This window comes from Lepidochelys kempii, chromosome 3 (assembly GCF_965140285.1).
Source record: "Lepidochelys kempii isolate rLepKem1 chromosome 3, rLepKem1.hap1, whole genome shotgun sequence".
Classification (NCBI taxonomy): Eukaryota; Metazoa; Chordata; order Testudines; family Cheloniidae; genus Lepidochelys; species Lepidochelys kempii.
In genome coordinates this window covers 126,963,346-126,981,533 of record NC_136382.1, presented here as the reverse complement: position 1 = coordinate 126,981,533, position 18,188 = coordinate 126,963,346, and the positions used below count along the sequence as shown (strand labels likewise).

At 40.9% G+C, this 18,188-nt stretch overlaps 1 protein-coding gene across 2 annotated transcripts in view; it reads left to right on the top strand.

Moving 5' to 3' along the window:
• The first annotated feature begins 866 nt into the window (after nucleotides 1-866).
• The window catches only part of SFT2D1 (SFT2 domain containing 1), a 46,266-nt gene continuing 28,944 nt past the window's right edge, over nucleotides 867-18,188 (top strand). Inside the window, exons 1-2 of one of the 2 annotated variants that reach the window (XM_073337897.1) lie at nucleotides 876-962; nucleotides 11,910-12,020. In XM_073337897.1, the coding sequence (XP_073193998.1) occupies nucleotides 12,018-12,020 (3 nt within the window). In that variant the 5' untranslated portion in view covers nucleotides 876-962; nucleotides 11,910-12,017. Of the gene's footprint in view, nucleotides 963-11,909; nucleotides 12,021-18,188 lie in introns of both variants that reach the window. The other variant, XM_073337896.1, reaches the window with a different exon arrangement.

Genomic DNA, 18,188 nt, shown 5'->3' with positions numbered 1-18,188 from the left:
TTTGTGCTGGAAATGGCCCAACCTGATGCTCACTTTAGATAAGCTATTACCAGCAGGACAGTGGGGTGGGAGGAGGTATTGTTTCATATTCTCTGTGTGTATATAAAGTCTGCTGCAGTTTCCACGGTATGCATCGATGAAGTGAGCTGTAGCTCACGAAAGCTTGTGCTCAAATAAATTGGTTAGTCTCTAAGGTGCCACAAGTCCTCCTGTTCTTTTTGCGAATACAGACTAACACGGCTGCTACTCTGAAACCTGTTAGTAAGAAATGACACAAACTAACACGCTGGCAGAGCGCCTGGCATTGCAAGGCTGCCCAAGAGCTGGGGATGCCCAAGGAGCACCGGCTGCTGCAGGCTCCGCCCACGGCCGCCCCCGCCCGGGCGCTGCTGAGGACCGTGGGCTGGCCAGGCGTAGGACCAGGAGGGCGGGAGGGGAGGTCGAGCGGACCGACCGCGGCGGGGGCAGGGATGAGAAAAGGGGCGGAGCAGAGGCCGGCAGGGGGCGTGGGCACTAAGCAGGCGGAGGGAGAGGGACCAGGAGAGCTGGTTGCGTAGACGAAGGGGGCGTGGCGAGGAGGGAAGGGGCTTTGCGCGGGGAGAGGGCGGGGCTAGGCTCAGGGCGGGGCGCAGTTGGGGACGAAGGCGGGACCAAAGGGCGAAGTCAGGAACGGGGGTGGGGGCCTTTCTCCTAAAGGGGGCGGTGCTCGGCTCGGCTCGGTTCCCGGCCGGACTCTAACGGTCGGACTAAAGTCCCGACTGCCGCGCGTCTGTTTCCGTTTGTGGTCTCGTGACTTCCGGTGGGGCTCTAGCAGGGCGGGTCAGTGATGCGCGGGGCTCGAGGGGGGAGGGGACAGCGCGGGGTGGGCGGGACGAGGGGCCTGGAGCGGCGGCGGCGAGATGGAGAAGCTGCGCCGGGTGCTGAGCGGGCACGAGGACGAGGAGCAGGGGCTGACGGCGCAGGTACCTCGCAGGGCTTCCCGCCGGGTGCCTGAGCGCTGCCCCGGGGCCGGAAGGGGCTTGTGGCCCCGGGCGATCATTGGTTTCTCCGATGTAGCGGTGACACCTGTTGGTATTGATGTCCCTTGTTTCGACCTGGGGGCGGGCGGCGGCGGTTAGGAATCAGCCCCCTCCCGGTGCCTTCTCTGGTGAGCGGCCTGTGGAACTCACTGCCACAGGACAGCGCCCAGAAGCCGGGCGGGCTGGCTGGCTAATGGGTCACCAGCTCCTCTGACACGAGAGCTGACCTGACCATCGGACAGGGCTCATCCCGGCCGGTATCCCATGGCTCAGAACCCGAGCAAGAAACCCCACAGCCAATACGGGAGCCTGCCCAATGGGATTAAAAAACCAGTGGGAGAACACTTCAGTCTCTCTGGTCACTTGATTACAGACCTAAAAGTTGCGATTCTTCAACAAAAAAACTTCAAAAACAGACTCCAATGAGAGACTGCTGAATTGGAATTAATTTGCATACTGGGCACCATTACATTAGGCTTGAATAAAGACTGGGAATGGATGTGTCATTATACAAAGTAAAACTATTTCCCCATGTTTATTCTCCTTCCTCCTCCCAGTCACACATTCTTGTCAACTGCTGGAAATGGCCCACCTTCATTATGACTACAAAAGGTTTTGGGAGTTTTTTTCTCTCCTGCTAATAGCTCACCTTACCTGATCACTCTTGTTATGGTGTGTATGGTAACACCCATTGTTTCATGTTTCCTGTGTATATAAAATCTCCCCACTGTATTTTCCACTGAATGCATCCGATGAAGTGAGCTGTAGCTCACGAAAGCTTATGCTCAGATAAATGTGTTAGTCTTTAAGGTGCCACAAGTACTCCTTTTCTTTTTGTGGATACAGACTAACACGGCTGCTACTCTGAAACCTGTCACTTTTATTAGTTTGTATCCTGAAGCATGAGGGTTTAGCCTCCTCTAAGGGCTAGTCTGGAAAGGGAAACAGACCGGGCTTGCTGTTTTGGAATAGGTCCCTGGGTGTATCCTTCTCTGGAGTAAAAATCACTTTATTCTGGACTAATTAGTGTATGCCCCATAATAGCTGTTCCAGGCGATTTCCTTATGTGGACAAGTCCTTGGGTTTTTAATCCTACTGAAAAATTTTTTGGATCTTCTAGTTACCCATATAAATGTCTAATTCTTGTTTGACTTCTGCAAAGCTGTGAAACTTTAACAATATGTTAGGTAAATCAAGATATGTTTATTCATTTTAAACTTGTTGTCTTTCAAGCTGCGTGTGTGTGTGTTTCCTTCATTGTACAGCCAAGTGAGGGTAAAGAGGAGCACCCAATTTATGTTCTCTGTAACATTCGTTACATTATGCATGTCTCTTATTTTTTCTCTTACTCATTTTCTTTGTAAACTAGTCTCATTCTTTTAATTCTCTTTGTACAACAGTCTCCCTTTAAATAATTGTCATCGTCAATCTGAATCCCTTTTGTTTTTGCTGTTTCTCTGCTGGGTGTGTTACCTGAGCTACAGCACGTTATTTGAGTTGAAGGCATTCCACAAATTTATATTTTTGTAATTCTAACTTCAGTATTTTGTGTGCTGTTTATTTTGTCAATTGTCCCAGCATACTGAGCAGAGGTTTTCATGGTACTGGTCACAATGATGCCCTGGTTTCTTTCCTGTTAATCTAGTAGTCAGCTAATTTAGAACTCAGCAATGTGTATGAGTAGTTGAGATTATTCCTATCAATCAACATTCAGTGCTGTCTAACACAATGTAATGCAATCTGTTATTCTATTGCCCATTCACCTATCTTTGTTAGATCACTCTGAAGTTTCTCACATAGGGTTAAAAAAAATTATATCCCTTATGATTCTGTGTTGAAACTAAGCACAAATTTCTGGGGGCTAGTCAGAAACTTGTCCTGGGGAGAGATTATTCTGTAATTGTCCACTATACGGTTGTGCCTTCCTGGGAAGCATTTGGTATTTGCCACTGTCTGAGGTGGGATAGGTTTCAGAGTAACAGCCGTGTTAGTCTGTATTCGCAAAAAGAAAAGGAGTACTTGTGGCACCTTAGAGACTAACCAATTTATTTGAGCATGAGCTTTCGTGAGCTACAGCTCACTTCATCGGATGCATGCCGTGGAAACTGCAGCAGACTTTATTTATACACAGAGAATATGAAAAAATACCTCCTCCCGCCCCACTGTCCTGCTGGTAATAGCTTATCTAAAGTGATCATCAGGTGGGCCATTTCCAGCACAAATCCAGGTTTTCTCACCCTCCACCCCCCCACACAAATTCACTCTCCTGCTGGTGATAGCCCATCCAAAGTGACAACTCTTTACACAATGTGCATGATAATCAAGTTGGGCCATTTCCTGCACAAATCCAGGTTCTCTCACCCCCTCACCCCCCTCCCAAAAACCACACACACAAACTCACTATCCTGCTGGTAATAGCTCATCCAAAGTGACCATTCTCCCTACAATGTGCATAATTAAGGTGGGTCATTTCCAGCACAAATCCAGGTTTTCTCACATCCCCCCCACCCCCCTACACACACAGACTCACTCTCCTGCTGGTAATAGCTCATCTAAACTGACCACTCTCCAAGTTTAAATCAGGTGTTATCAGGAAGATCACCGATGGATTGAAGTTTCCTTAGGAAGTCAGTGGTGTCTCGAAGGTAGCTGGGAATGCTGGTAGCGTAGGGCCTGAGGAGGGAGTCTACATAGCCAGACAGTCCTGCTGTCAGCATTTGCTCAAGAAACTTCCTGAAAAAGCACAAGATCAAATCCGCACAGACACACCCCTGGAACCCCGACCTGGGATATTCTATCTACTACCCAAGATCCATAAACCTGGAAATCCTGGGCGCCCCATCATCTCAGGCATTGGCACCCTGACAGCAGGATTGTCTGGCTATGTAGACTCCCTCCTCAGGCCCTACGCTACCAGCACTCCCAGCTACCTTCGAGACACCACTGACTTCCTAAGGAAACTTCAATCCATCGGTGATCTTCCTGATAACACCATCCTGGCCACTATGGATGTAGAAGCCCTCTACACCAACATTCCACACAAAGATGGACTACAAGCCGTCAGGAACACTATCCCCGATAATGTCACGGCTAACCTGGTGGCTGAACTTTGTGACTTTGTGCTTACCCATAACTATTTCACATTTGGGGACAATGTATACCTTCAGATCAGCGGCACTGCTATGGGTACCCGCATGGCCCCACAGTATGCTAACATTTTTATGGCTGATTTAGAACAACGCTTCCTCAGCTCTCGTCCCCTAAAGCCCCTACTCTACTTGCGCTATATTGATGACATCTTCATCATCTGGACCCATGGAAAAGAAGCCCTTGAGGAATTCCACCATGATTTCAACAATTTCCATCCCACCACCAACCTCAGCCTGGTCCAGTCCACACAAAAGATCCACTTCCTGGACACTACAGTGCTAATAAACAATGGTCATATAGACACCACCCTATACCGGAAACCTACTGACCGCTATTCCTACCTGCATGCCTCCAGCTTTCACCCTGACCACACCACATGATCCATTGTCTACAGCCAAGCTCTGCGATACAACCGCATTTGCTCCAACCCCTCAGACAGAGACAAACACCTACAAGATCTCTGTCAAGCTTTCTTACAACTACAATACCCACCTGCTGAAGTAAAGAAACAGATTGATAGAGCCAGAAGAGTTCCCAGAAGTTACCTACTACAGGACAGGCCTAACAAAGAAAATAACAGAACACCACTAGCTGTCACCTTCAGCCCCCAACTAAAACCCCTCCAACGCATTATTAAGGATCTACAACCTACCCTAAAGGATGACCCAACACTCTCACAAATCTTGGGAGACAGGCCAGTCCTTGCCTACAGACAGCCCCGCAACCTGAAGCAAATACTCACCAACAACCACATACCACACAACAGAACCACTAACCCAGGAACTTATCCTTGCAACAAAGCCCGTTGCCAATTGTGCCCACATATCTATTCAGGGGACACCATCACAGGGCCTAATAACATCAGCCACACTATCAGAGGCTCGTATACCTGCACATCCACCAATGTGATATATGCCATCATGTGCCAGCAATGCCCCTCTGCCATGTACATTGGTCATACTGGACAGTCTCTACATAAAAGAATAAATGGACACAAATCAGATGTCAAGAATTATAACATTCATAAACCAGTCGGAGAACACTTCAATCTCTCTGGTCACGCAATCACAGACATGAAGGTCGCTATCTTAAAACAAAAAAACTTCAAATCCAGACTCCAGCGAGAAACTGCTGAATTGGAATTCATTTGCAAATTGGATACTATTAATTTAGGCTTAAATAGAGACTGGGAGTGGCTAAGTCATTATGCAAGGTAGCCTATTTCCTCTTGTTTTTTCCTACCCCCCCCCCCAAATGTTCTGGTTTAACTTGGATTTAAACTTGGAGAGTGGTCAGTTTGGATGAGCTATTACCAGCAGGAGAGTGAGTTTGTGTGTGTATGGGGGTGGGGGGTGTGTGTGTGAGAAAACCTGGATTTGTGCTGGAAATGGCCCACCTTGATTATCATACACATTGTAGGGAGAGTGGTCACTTTGGATGAGCTATTACCAGCAGGAGAGTGAGTTTGTGTGTGTGGTTTTTGGGAGGGGGGTGAGGGGGTGAGAGAACCTGGATTTGTGCAGGAAATGGCCCAACTTGATTATCATGCACATTGTGTAAAGAGTTGTCACTTTGGATGGGCTATCACCAGCAGGAGAGTGAATTTGTGTGGGGGGGTGGAGGGTGAGAAAACCTGGATTTGTGCTGGAAATGGCCCACCTGATGATCACTTTAGATAAGCTATTACCAGCAGGACAGTGGGGTGGGAGGAGGTATTTTTTCATATTCTCTGTGTATAAATAAAGTCTGCTGCAGTTTCCACGGCATGCATCCGATGAAGTGAGCTGTAGCTCACGAAAACTCATGCTCAATTAAATTGGTTAGTCTCTAAGGTGCCACAAGTACTCCTTTTCTTTTTGAGGTGGGATACTGGACTGCATGAACCATTGGTGTGATATGGTGTTTTTGTTTGCTTTTTAAAAACAAAAACCTTAAATTCAGGGGGGGAGAAAGCATATCCACTTGAGACTGTAAGTATAGGAGACTTCCTAAGTCTGCCATCCTGTGGCAACTTTTATGTGGGTTGGAAATATTTGAATAGATACTCGCATAATTCTGCCCTACTGGACAATGTAGCATTCATTATGGGGGGTGATCATAAGATGAGTGTCTGAGCATTTAATTAATTACATCATAATTGATGACGTATCTCTCCACAGAGTCAATCCGGGAGCTAGAAATGCATCACTTCTAAATATCTGACACTAAATTACAGTATAAGTGACTTGACTGTATTTTATTAGTGTAGTTTATAATATCACTTTCTTACATTTGTAATAAAGCTTTAAACCTGCCTTGCAAAATTCTACTTGCCCAGTTTCCTGAGATAAATAATATTTTTTTGGGGGGGGAGAGATTTAAATGTAACATGGTCGAAGTAGGTAAGGAGGTTCTGTACCTGGACTAGTAGGATTTCTTGATTCTCTTAGGGCTTGTCTACACTAGCACTTTACAGCGCTGCAACTTTCTGCTTCGAGGTGTGAAAAAAACACCCCCCCCCCCGAGAGCAGCAAGTTTCAGTGCTGTAAAGCACCAGTATAGACAGTGCACTAGTGCTGGTAGCTCCGCCCCCAGTGCTGGTAGCTCCGCCCCTCGTGGAGGTGGTTTAATGTTGCCAGTGTAGACTAGCCCTCAGTCCCCTAGTGCCACCCCTCCCACACGCCTGCATCTGGCTGGTACAGCCATCAGCGAGTATATATTGGAATAGTCTTATCTGAAAAGATGCTGTTTATGTCTACACTTTGAAATTGCATTTCTGCCAATTATATCAAGACAGGAGCATTGATGTTTTGGCCATGGATGGTTATATGGTGCTCGTACTTGGAATATTGCACCCTGTAGTGTATGTGCATTTGAATGTGTTGCCATACCAAACCTTAGGTCTTGTTTGCACTGGCCTTTTTCTTAATTTCTGTTACACTACCACTGGTTCAGCTCTACTGGTGGGAGCATTAGCATAGATAGGTTGCAGACACTTTTATCACCCTATTTTCTAGGCCAATTGAGCAGGTTAGGTGAGCTGGTGTAAACAGTGGTGATCTGTTACCACCACCAGCGGTTTGCACCAATGTGGCCTCCTTTGAGAACTGGGATTCTTTTAAGCAGGCCCGCAATGAACTATTGCTAGTGTAGATACTGTTCACTTTTTGCTTCAGAAAGCAGACATCTGCAAAGTTATTCTCATCTTGGCATCATGCTGTATACTTGTATACTTTGTCCATGCTACACTTTAACCAGCTGAAGCTAAATTCTGTTCAGACATAACTTTGGTGACTCCTATATCAGGTATCGAATAGCTTTTAAAATTGTAGTATGGATTCACATGATGTTAAAAAACCATAAGTTGTTGCATCCCTTGATAATATAGAAAGGGCCTTAGACTCACAGGCATATTTAGAAAGCCTTCCTTTAAAAACAATAAAATAAGATGTGTTTTTTCTAGGCGATACAGTCTGTGTAGTAGATTCAAACCTATTCTCATGTTCTAGGCTATGCCTTCTCTCAGAACATTGGAGGCCAATGTGGAAGTAAAAATCTAACCAGTAAAGCAAAAACACCAAACATTCAGATTTTTGGGTTCCATTTACCAAAGTGTTAAGCATCACAACAACTGACATTGACTGACTATGCTTAAAAAGTTTCCCTCTTTTATATCTCACTACAAAAAGGCATTAAATGATAGCATGCCTATTATTTTTCTCCCATATCCCTATATTTCAAACAGTAAGAGACATGCATTAATGTAAATGAAATGTATTGTACTAGATAAGCTTTTTGAGGTAGCATACGGCTGACAAATATTTAGCTGAAAACATCTGGTCTCTCTTAAGGATAGCTGGTATTTATGCAATAGATATCATATGGCTTGTTAATTTTATGTATGTCTCATTTGTCCTATTAGCCCTACTTGCCAAATTGAGAGTTATTTCCAATTGAATAATAAATCTGAAGTTTTATGGTAACTGTCTGCAAAAACTAAGCAGATGAAATTGAGAGAATTCTCTTTATCAAACAAAAAATCAACCTAGGCTTTCTAAACTCTTGAAATACTAAATTACACTGTCCTGCTGCAATATTTTAGAGGTACCTGGGATGCATTTATTTAGTACTAACTGCTTGATTTTCAAAATAAAATGAAGAATGTGTAGAAAAATAAATTGCAAGTCAGTGCTATCCTAAATGCAGCAGTATGTCAGTACACCATTCAGAATACTTGTATCAAAACGAAAGTAAAACTAGCACAAAGTATTGGGGGAGGGTAGAGGGGGAAGAGAGAATAAGTTGAAATAGTTCTTTATATTTGTCTTTATCAAGAGAGGAAACTGAATATATAGGGAGGCTTTTAAAAAATTCTGGAGTGTATTTAAAAGTTTATTCGTATGATCTTTAAGCAATATTTTATGGTTTATCCAGTTTTATGATCAAGCTAACATTAACTACCAGTAACAAAAACTCCATGAGTTTCCAGTACCCTTTGCTTTTTCCTTATTGAATATAGTATTTGGCGTCCTTTATTCTGCATTTTAATACTTTTTTTAATGGTGAAAAGTAAATGAGACTTCTAAAAATTTTCATTCTTACTCTAATATGGTGTTAAAACCACAGGTGAGGAAACTTATTGAAGAAAGATTAGCATGCTTCTTTATAAGACTTACAACAATGTTACCTGTGACTGTAACAGTGGTGTAAAAAATCCATTTTAAGAGTGAGAAAGGAATATAAAATGCTCTGTGTATGCTACATGGCTGAGTTAATGTTGCAGCAGAGACCTTACACTTTGAATTTCATGACTCTCTAATGTGTACATTTGATATTAAAGTTGCATTCTCTCTTTAAGGTAGAGAAGTTTTGGGGCTACTGTATTCTGGCTCCTTTTCTGACAGTGTGTTTACTGTGTTTTCAAAAACAGCTGGAATGCCTTTCTTCAGGTTTCCAAAATTAAATCAATCAGCTGTGTGCTGAAACTTACAATTTGGGCTAAAGCTTCCCAAACATAGCTGCAAACTGTCAGCTTTCACCGAAAACATGTTTTACTGAATGGAAATACTGAAATAATGGCAGATGTTTCTACCAAATCTTATGAAAAATCCTTTTAAAGCTAGATCTTGCAGAGTGCTGAGCACTTTCTGGGAGCTGAGGTTGCTCAATGTTTTGCAGGAATCGGGACTTTTGTGTGTATATTTTTATCTTTGCTATTCAGAAATGAAGTGAGCTGTAGCTCACGAAAGCTTATGCTCAAATAAATTTATTGGTCTCTAAGGTGCCACAAGTACTCCTTTTCTTTTTGCGAATACAGACTAACAGGGCTGCTACTCTGAAACCAGAAAATATTTAGTGATTTTTAGCTAACTACCAGTATTTTCCTTTAAATGTTCTTTCTAGAGCCACCAGAAAATGTATATACCCATTCAGATATCTCATGTAGTTCCTTTACTCTGTTACTAACCTCTGCGTATCCATTAATTTTGGAACCTGTTTGAAATACATTTAATTTGGACTTAAATTTACTTCGCCCTTCTGAGAGGTGGGGTGAAAAATAAGTAGATGGGACATTGCCACAAAAATGTCTGGAGACGTGGTTCAGGGCACTGAGAGGACACACCCTTTAAAAAATAACGTAAATTTTTTTGCCATGTTTACAATAGCCTGATCTTGTCCTAATGTTTTTAATTAGTGCAGAAACTAGCATGGTTATTCTTGTTTTTAATTTACATAGTGACTTCTGTAATGACTTGTTTTGGTTGTTGATATTAACAAGGATGTTAGCAGAGCTCTAGGAATAGTTCAGCTGCTTCTGCTGACCTGGTAGCGTGGTATGCAACACTTACTGGTTCTGCACAATTAAACAAATCCTCAAACAATGCCTATTTTCGTATGAACTCTTAAATTGTAACTATCCATTTAGAACTGGAAGATTTTTCTCAAATATAAACTCCATATTCTGAAGGCTGAAACATTGAGAATCCCTTCCTAGTCGTCCCTCCACTGCTGAGATTCCCAGCCCTAAAACATCAGACCAGTTTTGTCAAGGAAATAAATAAATGCAGGTTTAGAGGATACTAACTTCTCTTTTTATGAAAGACACAGCACAGTCAGTAAAATTTTAAATTAAAACTTCCTCTTAAACTAAACTTAAACTTCCTGAAGAAAATGGGAACTAATGTAGTTAAAACTAAGGTGACAAAAGAAGTCATGAAATTAATCCAATCTTTGAAGAATTGAGTTAGGGGAACAATGTAACTAATTTTAAATAACTAATTTTATTGCTAAGTATAAATATTCAATTTCATCTAGTGTGAAATGCATAAGATATCTCACTGTCACAAATAGGTATAGTGTCTTAAATAATGTTTTTGCTTTTTGTACTGGAATTAAACAGGTCAGGTTTAAATAACTGCCAAACAACTCGCTTTGCTGAATAATCCCTACTCTAAAGAGGGAAAATGGTTCAAAAAGGAATAATCTGCTCACTTCCTGGCTGACTCAATTTAGTAAAGGTAGATGTGCTACTTTACCTTTCCCAGCACCTCCCAATGTACATACAATCTGGGATATTTATTACTGACATACGTAGACGTTTATTAAAGTTAGTTTGTTCTAATGAACTTCTCAGATCAGGATGTGGCTTCCTGGCAACAGGTAGGCTGATGATCCGTATCCTGTAATATTAATCATGTTGCCTGAATGTTTTGATTACCTGAAGCTGTAAAAAGTACATTACCTAGTGGGGATTGGGATGTTCCCAGAGGCCACTTTATTTGGGCAGTTCTTGATCAGAGCAGTGTTGTGTACTAAATGTAACATGTAATGAAGAAAGTACATGCATTTGGTTGGGACAGCATGTTCCATCAAAGACTTAACTAAGTTATCATTAAAAGTGATTAAGTGGAAGAGTTTTGGTTTTTTTTTAAAAAAACCCCACTATTTAAATATTACAACCCTGAATTTGCTCACATTACCCTATGTGTTTTGCCTTGATGACTCTTTTAAAAACCGATTACATACATTTATACTTAGTGTAGAATCTTTTAAATTTAAGGCATCTACATAATGCTGAAGTGCAAAAGAAACTGTTCTAACTGTAGGGCTGCTAAGTCTCCTGCACAATAAATTGTGGGGATTGCAAATAGGAGGAGAATAGTACTTCTGTGTGGTTCTGGTCACCACAGTCTAGGAAGGCTTTTATTACGGATGTTGTTAAATGCTAAATGGCATTTAAATATTAAGACTCTTCAGAAACATTCCCTCTTTTGGATCCATATGCTTTTATTTTTTCCTTCCCTTTTCATTCTTCAGGGTTACTTATGGCTGTGAACAGTGTAGTTATAGTGCTGTTGGTCCCAGAATGTTCGGGAGACAAGGTGAGTAAGGTAATAGCTTTTATTGGACCAACTTCTGTTGGTGAGAGGGACAATCTTTTGACCCACAAAGCTTGTCTCTCTGTCCAGCAGAAGTTGGTCCAATAAAAGCTATTACCTCCCCACCTTGTCTGTCTTATGGCTGTGAAAGCAGTTTAATTAAAAGCCCTTATTTTTTTTTCACTGAGTTTTTGAAAAATATTCTTTGGGCTGACATTTTTCATGCTTGCTCTGAACACTTACATTTTTTTTTAAAGCTTTGAAGGAATCTGTTTAACACTAACCCATATACCACTAATCAGATGTTTACAAGAGTTTTCTTTGCATTTGTATAGAGTTAATCTAAAAAGTCTTTTTTTTTTTTTTTTAAACTTCAAATCAGGGGCTGAATTCTGATTGACAGCTGAAGCCTTTCATTCACTGGAAGAAATCACTTTTAGAAATAAGGAAGTTTTATAGAAGTGACTGAAAGGAGCATGCTGCACCACAGATGGTATGGGGCTGACTGCTAGATGTTTAACGCTGCCCTGGAGCATACGGCTGTAGAGGGAAATGTGTTAGTATAGGGTACCATGCTGCCAACATGCTTTGAGGAAAATGTATATGCATGAATCATAAGTATCAAGCCCTAAATCTTGAGAGTCTTTCCACACAAAAATACATAGTTCTAAGATCTCAATTACTAATTACTTAATTTGAGATGTTGAATTAAGTTTTAATTCAACAAATCTCCGCTGTAGCGTTCTTCCTACGCTTCTGAATATTCTTGCTATTAGTGAAAGCTTTGTTAACGTGTGAAATGCACAGCTTTGTATAAATTGCAATGATCTAGTCAAAAGGTATAATTCACTGAAAGATATGTGGAAGCAGCAAGACAAGGCAAATGGAATCGGACAGTTCAATTTAGTAACATAAGAACTGATGTACTAGGTCAGTGGCTCATCAAATCATAGAACCATAGGACTGAAAGGGACCTTGAGAGGTCATCTACTCCAGTCCCCTGCACTCATGGCAGGGCTAAGTATTATCTAGCCCATCCCTGACAAGTGTTTCTCATTTGCTCTTAAAACTGTCCAATGATGGAGATTCACCAGCCTCCCTAGGCAATTTATTCCAGTGTTTAACCACCCTGACAGTTAGGAAGTTTTTCCTAATGTCCAACCTAAACCTCCCTTGCTGCAATTTAAGCCCATTGCTTCTTGTCCTATCCTCAGAGGTTGACGAGAACAATTTTTCTCCCTCCTCCTTGTAACAACCTTTTACGTACTTGAAAACTGTTATGTCCCCCCTCAGTCTTCTTTTTCCAGACTAAACAAACCCAATTGTTTCAATCTTTCCTCATAGGTTATGTTTTCTAAACCTTTAATTTTTGCCGCTCTTCTCTGGATTCTCTCCGATTTGTTCACGTACTTCCTGAAATGTGGTGCCCAGAACTGGACACAGGACTCCAGTTGAGGTCTAATCAGCACGGAGTAAAGCGGAAGAATTACTTCTCGCGTCTTGCTTACAAGAGTCCTGCTAGTACATCCCCGAAGGATGTTTGCTGCTTTTTGCAACAGCGTTACGCTGACTCATATTTAGCTTGTGGTCCACTATGACCCCCAGATCCCTTTCTGCAGTACTCCTTCCTAAGCAGTCATTTCCCATTTTGTATGTTTGCAACTGATTGTTTCTTCCTAAGTGGAGTACTTTGCATTTGTCCTTATTGAATTTTATCCTATTTACTTCAGACCATTTCTCCAGTTTGTCCAGATCATTTTGAATTTTAATTCTGTTCTCTAAAGCACTTGCAACCCCTCCCAGCTTGGTATTGTCCACAAACTTCGTAAGTGTACTGTCATTATTTAAATTGTTGATGAAGATATTGAACAGAACTGGACCCAGAACTGATCCCTGCAGGACCCCACTCATGTCCTTCCAGCATGACTGTGAGCCACTGATAACTACTCTCTGGGAACGGTTTTCCAACCAGTTTTGGACTCCTCTTATAGTAGCTCCATCTAGGTTGCATTTCCCTAGTTTATGAGAAGGTCACGCAAGACCGTATCAAAAGCTTTACTAAAGTCAAGATATACCAGGTCTACCACTTCCCCCCCATCCAAAGCCTTGTTACTCCTCAAAGAAAGCTATCAGGTTGGTTTGACATGAAGAAGAAAGTGCAAGAAATCCTATAGTAGACAATTTTGGAATAAGTTGCCCATAAGAGAAGCTTCCCCAACTCTTCTCAGTGAATGACTCACTTATGACAGAACCGTGATTTGCTTGTTCCTTTTTCATCGTGGCATTTTGGGCCCCTGGGAAGCGAAGTGGTAAAGGGCAGTATAGATAAAGATGATTAGGAGGATGTATGCTGAACAAACTTCTTTCCTTCTTGTGCTACAGTTCTGATAATCTCTTTCCAGACATGGAATATGCACTGCTAACCTTACCTGGTCCTCTACTAAGCAAAGGCTATTAATAATGCAAATATTGTAGTGTCTGGCATGATGCTATAATCAGGAGTCCAGGATGAAATCCTCAATTTTGCTTTTGTGTTAAATCGCAATCATTATAGTCACAAATTGTACCCATAATAGTGTCTTATTTTGATGTTCCTGTGTCTGTCATATCCACCTGTTTGACATGAAGGACAAATTAGATTGTAAATATTTTGACAGGGACTACTCCTCTTTTGTGTTCAGTACCTAGCATGAGGAAGATCCTAAGGCCAGCAAGCAGGGAGCCTAACCTCTGCACAACTTCTGAGCTGTGCTGCTGGAGAAGGTGTGAAGTTCTGTTTACAACACCCAGAACTGTAAGCCACTGTTAGCCCCCTGCCTCAGCAAGTGGGAGCTTTGCTGCTGTTAAGTTGTGTCAGAGAGTTGACCCAAAACTGTCTGCCATGCCAGCAAGCTCTTCAAGAATCTGCCAAACTAAACCGTAGTAACAATGAAACCCAGTGAACGCCAGTTACGGAGTTCCCCAGAGATGTCTCTGCAGTATCTAGTCCCTCTCACTGAGAGACACTCAAAAAATTAAGTTTGCTGCCTCCAGTGAGACAGTGTATATACCAGTGTGTTAAGTTAGTTGACGACACTTCACTTTAATACACAGCACTGAGATGGTTTTGTTAAAAAACAAGAATAAGTTTATTAACAAAGAACAGAGGTTTAAGTGGTACTAAGCAAGAGAAAAAGAAACAAATGTGATTACAAACAAAACAAGTAATGCTTTCTACTGACTAAAATTTAATTTTAGCCAGTTACAATCTTTGCCTTTGCAGTTTTCTTCCTCACATCAGGTTACCAGCATCTTTAGCCCTCCAGACTGGGGGAATCTTATTTTCACAGGCTCAAAGTGTGCTGTCCATGAACTGATGGATTACTAAAATCTTTTTTGCTTTTGTCTGTCAGTTAGCTTGATTGCTTGGTTTACCTTTCATTGTCCTCTGCCTGTAATCAAGCCAGATGGACAGGTTAATCCACATTCCTTTGTCTGCCAAAGGTTGGGTTTGTGTACTGCCTCCTAGACATATTTTAAGAACATATTTCCAGTACACATGTATGTATGGGTTTTGCACAAGTTATATATCTCAGTGATTTTCTGGATTAATGTGTCACCAGTTTACATAGGATACCTTACATGACATTTTAGATACATATTATGACAACAGTGTTTTGGGGGTAGTGAGTGTCGGGCCTAATATGAGTTACAATCTGGTGGGCCCACTGCCAGTTGGCATTGAGGGCTTCCCAGGGACACAAGGTGACTGCCAGTGCAGTTCGTAAACCTACTAGAGCTGCTTGTCTCCTGGTGGCTAGAGAAGTCTGCAGTTTGCACACTTAGACTTGCCAGAAGGGTAAATTGTGCAGCCATTTGCTCAGCTGCATTATTCACTCTTCTCCATTGAGAAGATTCAAATAGTGCTCTAAGTGTATAAAGTGGTAGTTCGGAGGATTCTTATGTGGATATGCTAGGTGGGAAAGGAGAATAAAGGAAAAAGCTAATAAGAAATCTGGATTGCATGCTGTTGCAAACGTTGAAGTACTGGTAATTTGGTCCAGATTTATTTCATGCAGGGTAGGAGGTATAAAAAGTGGCCCGTAAATCAAACTCTTTTCTAACTTTTGACTCCTATTATTCTGCTCTGATCTGAACATGGCTGCGTATGCTGGGTCACTGGTTTCTGCCCAAGCTGCCCTCTGTATGCCGCTACTTATTGTCAACCCTAAATATCCAAAAATCATGAGTCAAGTCCTTAAAAATCACTAAATTGTCTTAAATCATGAGGCTTTATATTGGGAGTGGTGGAGAAGGTCTTTATTTGCCTTCTGGTTTTCAAGCCTTTAGGGTACTTTGTTCATGTTTTCAGGCTATTCTCTGAAGGGAGGGCTAAGAACTTTTTTGATTTAAAAATTAGTACTGAAATTCTCATGTAATCAGTTGCTCCAAGGAGATTAGGCTTAAAAAAAACACCAAATATTGTGAGACTTGAAATAAAATTGCAAGAGTTGGCAACACTGTGCCTGATAGGCTTGAAGAAACTGCCCTCTCCCACACCTTTCTTGTGGCAGACTGAAAATGGCTTTCCAAAAGAAGCTGTCTGGTATCTTTAATGTGGTGATAGCACTTGCCATACCAGCACTTCATTTCTGAGCTGCAATGGAAAGGATTTAACATGTTTATGTGCACTTGTGGTTATTTGCATGAATTAATGTATCTGAACATGTGATTCAAATATATATCTTCAGCTATTTGAATGAATGTGCAGAAAATGCTTCTCATATGATTTTGTTCAGGAATATAATCTCTACATATTCTTTCATTTTTTATCTAATTCCTTTTTGCCTACGTAAGGATAAACAGTTGTCTCTAATAAGGTAAGCAACATATTCTGTTATTTGCAAGGGTGGATCTTAATTGTTGAAAACAGGAGAAGAGAACTTCATCACTGCATTGAATCTGTAAGCAAATGTAAAACATTAAGTACCTGTATTCATCTGTTTTATTTTTAAATTGCATATTTTGACATTTTAATTAAATTAAAAAGACTTGGTATCTTTTTTGTGTTTATCAAATTCCCAGTATCTTTGAAAAGTCTGAGTGGTGTATGCACCACTGTTCATTTTTAGTGGGAAGATCTATTTTATGCTCCACATTCAGGTTGTAATCCAGCAAAGTACTTAAACTTGTGATTAACATTGGGTATGACCCAATTGATTTAATTGGCATTTCTTATGTGCTCAGTACTTTGCTGGATTCAGAACCTTAGAGGCCCAATCCAACTCCTGTTAAAATCAATTGGAGTCTCTCCATTGAGTTAGGAGGAATTGGATCAAGCACTTAGGCCCCAGTCCTACAAACACTTATGCATGTATTTTACATTATTACCATGAGTAGTACTATTAGACCTTCATTTCAATGGGATTGTTCATGGTGATACTTATATTTTGCATAAATATTTGTCAGAATATATACCTACTAAAGGCTTGTCTACTTGGAGGGTTAGCACATGGCATGCCACAGTATGATTCTACAGTGCACTAGCTAGCTGTGCACTAACTAGATGAGTGGACCCTGCTATTGTGCACTGAAAGTTCTGTAGTACTCTTAATAATACATCAAAGCATCCTGCAATGTCCAAATGTCTAGGTAGTGTGTAGCAAGCTAGTGCACTTTAGATTCATACTATAGCTTACCATGTACTACTATCTTTGTAGACAAACCCTAAGATATCAATATTGCCTTAAGTTCCCCTCTTCACATAAATTGACTTAATGACAAATAGTGGCTCTGCGGTGGTCTAGATGTTTACCATGGAAAAAAACTTCAGTTAAAAAAAGACACAATTTTTAAAATGTATATATTTTTTCAAGTCTGAGGTGAAATACCACTTTTATGTGTCTTCTCTGACTTAAGTGATGGAAATGTCTTAACTTTTTTCAGTAGTGTCTGCTTTGCTGAAACTCTTTCTAGGTGGTCATACCAGGTTAAATCAAATTATCTTGTTCATTCACACTGTCAGTTTTACACAATAAAGTCACTTTGCAGACAAGACCTGTTACTTTAAACAGTCCAGAACTGTTTAACTGAATAGATAACAGTGGACCTGATGGTGGGTAAAATTTTCAAAAGTGCTGAGGAGCTTAAATTTCATTGAAGGTCATTGGGACTTAAGCACATAAAGTACTTCTGAATGTTTATCTTTTTTAAATGGTCTGCTTTTTAACTGCAGTAGTATATAGGTAAATCCACCTCATGTTAAATCATTTGAAATCCTAGCTGTGATCAAATGATAGATTTACACTACAAATGTGGTTTAAATCTGTGTTATGCTTACCAAAAATAGTCACTGAAGAAAACTATCTCAATAACAGTTTTAATGGTTTGAGCACTTTCTACAATTGTTTGTCTTTTTTTTTTTTTTTGCCAAAGAGACTTAATTATTGTTAGAATTTGGTTTAGCTTTTTGCCTAAAAAGAAAAGTCAAGCATTCACACTAACCTGACTATGCAAAAATTAACAGGTTTTAAAAGAGATTCTTAAAGAAAATAAGTTCAATCAATAGTGGCATGAAGAGATAATATTCTGACTTCCCCATCCTTGAATCTAAACCTGTGTAAAGTAAACATGCTGTATTTTAAGGTAATAAAGATTCAAAAAGATGTGCAATTAAATTTAC